The 8,259-nt window shown below is 38.3% G+C and overlaps 1 protein-coding gene and 1 long non-coding RNA gene across 2 annotated transcripts in view; both read left to right on the top strand.

The window, feature by feature from the left end:
• Positions 1-2,071, top strand: part of LOC122661441 — a 35,646-nt gene extending 33,575 nt beyond the window's left edge. The window contains exon 3 of the long non-coding RNA XR_006332889.1: positions 1,439-2,071. This is a non-coding gene — a long non-coding RNA (uncharacterized LOC122661441). The remainder of the gene's footprint in view (positions 1-1,438) is intronic.
• The window catches only part of LOC122661440 (RHOMBOID-like protein 10, chloroplastic), a 69,294-nt gene extending 61,035 nt beyond the window's left edge, over positions 1-8,259 (top strand). Inside the window, exons 7-9 of the mRNA XM_043856821.1 lie at positions 7,402-7,500; positions 7,780-7,821; positions 7,912-8,259. Of these exons, the coding sequence (XP_043712756.1) occupies positions 7,402-7,500; positions 7,780-7,821; positions 7,912-8,058 (288 nt within the window). The 3' untranslated portion in view covers positions 8,059-8,259. The remainder of the gene's footprint in view (positions 1-7,401; positions 7,501-7,779; positions 7,822-7,911) is intronic.

Consider the following 8,259-nt stretch of genomic DNA (forward strand, 5'->3'; position numbering starts at 1 on the left):
AACTTGTTGCTAAGCAACCAATACAAAAAAATAATACAGACTTAGAAGGAAACAGAAAAAGGAAACAAATATTACTCGTAGACGGAACTTGCAGCTCTTATTAACTTACTGCCTAAGACCCCCACGATATGGTTTTGGAAGAACCAGAAATTTCCAGCGGATAGAGGCTGGCCCAGCTTAGCTGGTTGTCGCTATGGCACCTTGGGTTGGTGATGTAGGTTCATCATAGAAATTGGCTTAGGTTTGGGTTATATACATGTTGGGCCTTTGTTCCCAAGGGTTTTCTATGTATTAGGCCACTTTAATGAGCCTAAACTAGGGATATATAGGTTGCATAGGATTAACCCAATACTTAGTTTATTTTTATGTTTTTTAATTGAACCGGTTCAAATTGGTTGTATCCAATTGGTTCAATTTAAGTGATCATGTGACTTGGTTAAGTGGTCATGTGATGTAAATTGGGCTGGATTAGGACTCTATAAGTCCAGTCATGTTTTGAGTCTATTTCCTTTAGTATTCTAGTTTCCTAGTCAGTTTAAGTTATCTAATAGGCTAGGGATAGGGTTAGGCCATTCCTTTTTAGTGTCTAAGTCTATTTTTGAGTCTTCTATATAAGTTTGTAAGGGAGGCCAGCATTAAATACGAATTTGATTAATAAAAATTAGCTTTATGCTTGCTTCCATTGGATGCTGCTGCTCTTTGTGAGTGTATATCCTTGTGGATCTCAAGGTGGATAAGGTGGGTGGACTCCTGCGACTCCTTCCGTCTGTCCAGTACCGGGAGGTTCTTCTTCTTCTTCAATCGAGCTTCTTCAAGCTGCTGCTGCTGCCTCTGAAGGAGATCAAACCAGTAAGTAATCTTAGTTTCCTACATATATCCTTCCCCTCTTCATCTAACCTAATCCACACCCCCTTCCATCCATCAAACCCTAATTTCCATTAAACCTGCAACTCCTACCTTAACTAGGACTCCTTCATAATTTCAGATCTGTCCATCAATTTCAAACCAAACTTCTAGCCTATATCCCCCACACCTCTCCCCACACTCGATCCAAAATCCAGCTCATAACTCCCACTCTATCCCCTCCATTCCTCCACTCCATTAAATCCAAAACCTGCAACTCAATTCTGTCCAGAATTGCAGAATTTTAAAACCTTCCAAAACCCTATTATTTATATGCCATAAAGGCACCCTAGACCTGCACATTAAAACCCCATAAACCCCGTTGTCATTGTCCAACCCTAACCCTAGTTTTTGCCCTAAATTAGTAAACCCTAACCCAATCGGCCAGCCCTTGTGTGTGACCCCATTACCCTGGCTCCTAGTGGGACTACTCCTACCTAGGACTACATTAGTTGGTCCAATATTTTGGGCGTTGGACCAGCCTTAGATTGATTCCTGTGTTTGTAGTGAAGCCCTTGGAATCAATCTACAGCAGATGAACTAGAAAAATCAAACTTACATGTGGATGGGCTTTTATGATGCAGAGATAATTTCAAACATTGATGGAAAGCATAGGTTAACTTAAAAGGAGGGGTGAACTAGGGTTTAAACAAGAGTATTAGGGTCAAGTTTCAGATTGCTGGAGTACAGAAATTGGAATGGTCAGCTAGGGTTGATAAGGTTATAGTTTGAATTAGTAGAAGAGCTAAGGCAAATAGCTAACCGGGGGGGGGGGGTTAAAGAGTAGACTAAGGCATTCGGCTGACCTGGCTTCAGCTTCTTTGCAGATTTTGGACATTTTACATTAGGGTTAGTGTTGCTGTTCTGCTCAGGGAAAAAAAGCTGAGATATTGGATTAAGCATTAGGGTTTGTGTAGGGTTTAAGGGAGGTGAAAAGGGTTGCGAATGAGATTTAGGGTCTAGGTAAAAGGATTAGAAATGTTATCAGTTCTGCCATTCAGAGAAGGAGATTAGGAGCAGAATCAACAAGTGAAAATAGTGGAAGGGTTGAACTAGAGAGAAGAATAAGAAATATAAAGGGTTAATAATAGACTACTAGTGGGACGAGTGGAGACTACCTAGGTTTTTCATGCAGAAACTTTCTCCAAACAAGTAAACCTCACTCAGATTCAAAACCCATTATCCCTTGTACAGTCAGGGTATATTTGGTTGGCAAGAAAAGAAAGAAAATTTTGAAAAATAAGAGAGACACAAAATCATCATTAGTGTTATTGTTACTTTTGTCTTATTATGTTTTTCTTTTATTTTCTATCCATTTCTTGCCAACCACATCCCCTCAGAGGTTTTTTTTTGGGGGGGAAGGGGGGTGTGTTTGGTTAAATAGGCATGTTCGGGTTGTTTACATATCTAGCAATTTTGTTACAATGACTAATTAATGTGGATCACAGGTCCATGTGTAGCCGCAAGAACAAGCCCCAAAACCAGCCCAGTGTAGTTGTGGGATTCAACAGCTTGGAGAGGCAGCCTGGTCTGATGATGTGGCCTGGTTCTTGGTTGGTTCGATGGACCAGATTTCTGATTCCCTATTTTCCAGCATATTTTGTGGAAAGATTATCTTCAGATGTAAATATATTTTGAGCTAGCAGAAGAAGAAATCATACAGCAGGCAGCAACATAGAAGATTTATTTCCAGAAATAAAGTAGGAGATCGATCAGTTACTTTGGAAGATTTTTTTAGATTTTTGTGGGACACATGCCAGCTTGCGTTAGAAAAAAGATGCTGCATAGAAGCCATATTGCGTGAGAGATTTTCTCGTCGGGCCCAGCTGCTTATTGATGTGTTGGTTTCCTATAATTTAGGATTCTAATTGTAGTGCTTATCTAGTCCTTGAGTGGGGGACTTAGTAGCTTTAAGTTTGTTTCTTTTTTAATTAGATTTGTTTATGTAATTAGTAGTTTTTATTCCTACGACTCTTTCTATTTCAGTTAAATAGATAGATTGGATTTGATTGTAATTACTTTTCGATTAGGATAATGTCTAGCTTCTAAGGGGATTCTTTTCCACTCAAGGAAGGATTCAATTGCTGTAATCAATTAAAGGTAATAAATAAAGGAAAACTGGAAAGATGTAGAGCTTGCAAGAAGGATCTCCATATGGTCTTTGTTGACCTGGAGAAACCCTATGACAGAGTCCCTAGATATTTAATCTGGCATGTTCTTGCAAATAGGGGTGTCGAGTAAATATATAGAAATAATTAAAGATATGTATGAGGGTGTGGTGACCAGTGTGAGATTTGTGGTAGGCCAGGGCAAGGAATTCCCAAATACGGTTGGGTTACATCAAGGATCAACCCTAAGCCCTTATTTGTTAGCTCTTATCATGGATGAGTTCACCAAGAACATCCAAGACGAGGTATCATGGTGTATGCTGTTCGCCGATGATATCGTCATGGTGGATGAGACAAAAGCAGGGATTAACGCTAAGCTAGAGTTGTGGAGATCAACCTTGGAAACAAGAGGCTTTAAGAGTAGTAGATCAAATACAGAGTATTTGATGTGTAACTTTAGTCACACTATGATGGATGATGACATGGTGAAAATTGAGGTAAGAGAGAGATACCGCCAAGTGACTATTTCAGATAATTAAGGTCTATCATACACAAAAAAGGTGACATAGATGATGATGTTTCATAAAGATTTAAAGTGGGATGGATGAAATAGAGAGGTGCAACCGAAGTACTGTGTAACTGACACATTCCTTTAAAGCTTAAAGGAAAGTTCTACAAGACTGTTGTCCGACTTGCTATGATGTATGGGGCGGAATGTTGGGCAATTAAGAAATGCCATATAGCGAAGCTATGTGTTGTAGAGATGAGGATGTTAAGATGGATGTGCGGCGAAACTATGAAGCATAAAGTGAGAAACGAACATATTAGAGCTGATGTGGGAGTTGCCCCAATCAGCGACAAGCTCTGAGAATGTCGTCTGAGGTTGTTTGGCCATGTGCAGCGGAGGCCTAGGGACGCCCTAGAAAGGAGTGATCTGATTTCGATTGAAGGAGCTAAAAGAGCTAGGGGCAGGCCTAAAATGACCATAGGTGAGGTTGTGAAGAATTACATGCATAGCCTTGGTCCATAGTTGTCAAGGCGTCGCCAAGGCGTGCAGGCGGTTTTGTTGGGGCCTAGGCAACCTCCTCCTTATTGCAAGGTGCCTTGCATTGGTTTTTTTGGTATGGGGTACTGGCCCTTATTTATGCCAAATCTCACTTAATTAAATGTTTTTATATTTGGTATTTCATTTACTTAAGATATTATTCATAAATAAGCAAACACCCCCTATTTGAATTCAATAAAAATAGTTTAAAAAAATCAAATTCCAAAAGGATAAAAAGCCAACCCCTCAGTTCAAGAACAATAACTGGATTTTCGACGGTAGGTGAAATTTTTCTACTTTCTAACGCTGGGGTTTTTCTCAAATCTAAAAATTCTATAAATCTTAATATGGTAAAACATTGCTAAAAACCAAAAGTACTGTAAAATATTCATTCGTTTTGATATCTAAAAAAATATTTTCATTCAGAGCGATTTTGACAGCATTCGCGCATACCAAATAAGGTTTGATTGGAACATAACTTCTTCAATATAAATCAGATTTAAGCAATTTTGGATTTGTTGGAAAGCTGGTTTTGTGGTCTCATTTAAAAATAAAATCATCTGACTAGTCAAACTTCTTAGAGAACAAGAACATTTTTCTAAAATGAGAACAGTTTAATTACTTATAGATAAGATCATGTTTTCTAAGAATAGTATAAACCAAATGTATGTTTGATTGTTTCAAACTTCCAATTGCTTGCTTCTTCAGTTCTGTTGTCTTCTAGTTATATGTTGATTTTTGATGACTTGATATGACTTAAATGTGGCTTAATGTTGATTTTTGATGACTTGAGGAGGCTTAATGCTGATTTTTGATGATATAAGGTATATATTGTAGCGTACTAAATAATGTTTGAAAAGGGGGAAATAAAAAATAACACTTGGGGGCACCTTGGTCGCCTAGGCGACGCCTAGACGGGTGCCTTGTCGCCTAAGCGCTTAGACATCCCTCCAACACCTTGGGTCGCTTTGCCGCCTTGACAACTATGCCTTGGTCTTGTGCCAAGTATGACCTCAGATAGAGCCTATTGGAGGGCAAGGATCCACGTCGTTGACACAAAGTAGCTGAGATTTTCCTGATTTCCTTGCTATCCTCTTTCCTCGTACTTTCATTTTCTATGTCTCACTTTTCTTGTCTCATTTCTATTCCTTATCTCTCTTACTTTCATTTCCTTTTTGTGGATCTCAGTTTTCCCTACTTTGTTTTGAAAGGATCCATGTAGCCGATCCCATTTAGTTGGGATAAGGCTGAGTTGTTGTTGTTTTTGTTGTAAATAAGGGAAAGCTGCTGGATTTCAGTAGCCAACGATTTAGAGAAAAAAGATTTCTGGTTTAGTGAGGGGGTGAGATGCCTTCGAGTGGGTGAGAGACTTGGGAGAGAGTGAGAGGCTCAATCCAAACTATCCTTTTTGTATTTTTTTTTCCATTGTGTGATTTGCTACAAGCTCTGTGATCGATTAAGGAATACCTGCTACAAGTTCATCAATTGTTGCCCAGTTTTTGAAGACCAAACCAGCATTAAATTTTGTTCAATAAGATCCTGCCTGGGGCTAGGTCCTTCGTGATCCAGCCTTACATTACTAATTGGTTATCTCTCACTTTAACTAGGAGCCATGGTACACAATTTCGCGAAATTTTTGCGAAAATGTGTGAAATGTTTTGGTTTCTGAAGGGCTTGAATGAAACCCTATGTGATGTAAGGACTGCACATATTTCGACTGAAATTTCTAGATTTTGGTCGAATATTGGTCAGAAGTTTCATTTCGCCGAAATTTCAGCCGAAAAGTTACTTTGACCATAGTTTAAATACCACATTTCGAACATATTCATTCATTCGCCTAGTTTCACCAATGAACCTTGGAAAACCAGTTTCGGTGCTTTCTTGGCCAAATCACTGTTGTACAAGGTTGGAACAAGTATTTGGGCAGTAGAGGAACACAGTGGAAGTGACGATTTGCTACATTGTTGAAAGATTTGTATGAGATTTAAGTTGGGCATAGGAGTGACTTGATTTGGCAGCAGTAGCAACATTCTGGTTGTTTTGATCCTCCCCGAAACTTGATGTGGTAATAAGAGTCTAGGACTCTAGGATGGGCATAGGGGTGATTTGTTGGCTGTTGCTTGTACTGTTGAGTCCGATATATTTGACTCTTTGTAACAAATAATGTTTGATGTATGATTTATGAAATGGTTTAGAATTTGATGTCTATTCATTCCTAATCCATATTTAATTTATTTTACTTGAATTATGTGTTCTAGTACTAAACATTGTGTGGAATAGGCCATATTAGAAACTGTATACAATGTATACTACTAACCTAGGGTTCGAAGTCAAACTACCATTTTGGATGTAATTTTTTAAAATCTAAGGGTTTCACTATTTTAGATGGCCTAAAATAGGGTTTGCTATAGGTTTCAGGACCTAATTTTGCCATTTGTCCCTCGAAAGCCACCATCGAAACTTGCTGGAAAAAGTGTCCCACGTTTCGACTGAAACCTGGAACTATGCTAGGATCACTTATGACTACTTAAACATATAAGGACTAAGGGACTGCCGCTTATTGCATACAGCTAGAACTTATAACTTAAGAATTGGAATGACAACAAATCCCCCATGACTTGACCAATAATAAAAAACAATCTAAAACTTATTTACCTTTTGAACTCCCAATCATGGGCAATGTTCAAAATTTTCGCAAATTTTTTCCGAAATTACTGAAATCTTTTGGTTTCACAAGAAACCAAAATGAAATGACTGTCTACATATAAAGTGCAATATTCTAAATTCCGGTGTAATTTCTCTGAAATTATTCAGTTTCAACATGGGCAAAATGGTCTTAGAGAAAGAAATTTCAAATCTTGATCATGAGCCTAGTACAAGAACCCAAAATACTGCCCCTTCTCTTTCTCTTAAATAAAGAGTTTGACAGCTGCATAATACTCTTAAACATATGGAACCATGTGGAACAAAAAAATGCTGAACTTTACAGTTTCCTTGCTTCCAAATTAATTGACAAAGGGATTTCCTTGCTTCCAAATTAATTGACAAAGGGATTGAATATCTTATAATTTCTGTTCTCAGATCACCATGACCTCATCTGTAAATTGGAGATATTAATCCTAAATCTGGTATAAGGGTGAATCAGCTTCATACAGTTGCAGCATAAAAGAAAAATAATGAGAATCATCGTAATTGCTTTATTTGTAATTACTATAATGATTTTTCTTTTCTTTTCTTTATTCTTATAATTCATTGCCTTTTAACTTCCTGATTGAACATTCAGGTGTAGTGAATCTTCAGCAATTTTGTTTCCATTACCAATTCTATTCATTTACTGTACTGCAGGTTGGGTCCTTTGCTGTGTTTGTCCTTAGGCATAGAAGTCTTGTCAGAGGAGGGAAAGAAGATTTACAACATATAGCTCAAGTAATTGCTCTAAACATGGTATGTTCCCTCTTTTTCTTGATTTCATTGTTTTCTTTTATTAAATTGTTTACAAAGTCATGGTAGGTGATCCGTCCCAGTTGTGTTATGCTTCCCCTTCCCCCCTCCCCCCTCCCCCCTCCCCGGGCATGAGTCTCTGAGTTGAACATGTAAACACTGGCATTTGTATCATGGCTCATGAAGATCACCTTAGCTGAGTTTCATACTGACAGACTAGTAAAGTTGGAGTTTTGAGGTTTTGAACTTGGCGTGAATGACAAAAAAATATCTGTTTTGCAGATTATAGGACTGTTGTCTAAAGGCATTGATAACTGGGGGCATGTAAGTCTTAAGCTGCATATATATATATATATATATATTATTCTACTTTCAACCTACTTTCATGGTAACTTGTGGCTACAAAATTTTCAGTTGGGAGGTTTGCTTGGTGGAGCTGCCATGTCATGGCTTCTCGGCCCTGCATGGAGGTATGAATCCCGCTCCAATGATGGGAGAAAAGTTTTTGCAGACCGAGCACCCATATTTTATCTGATCAACAGGAAAGGAAGAGCTGGGTAGTTGAAGGAATTGTAAGTTTTCAGACATAGCTGCCTTCTCCACTCCATGGACCTCCTAAGGCCCAATTTGGATTGTGAGAATCCAAACAGGCAGATATTGCCCTGATTTTGTCACATTATTTAGAGATATGAAGCATCAAGGGAATTGCATAATTGATCTTCTTGCTTCAATTCCCACAACCAATAGTAATCGAGATCTCCA

Source organism: Telopea speciosissima, chromosome 5 (assembly GCF_018873765.1).
Source record: "Telopea speciosissima isolate NSW1024214 ecotype Mountain lineage chromosome 5, Tspe_v1, whole genome shotgun sequence".
In the NCBI taxonomy this organism is placed as follows: domain Eukaryota; kingdom Viridiplantae; phylum Streptophyta; class Magnoliopsida; order Proteales; family Proteaceae; genus Telopea; species Telopea speciosissima.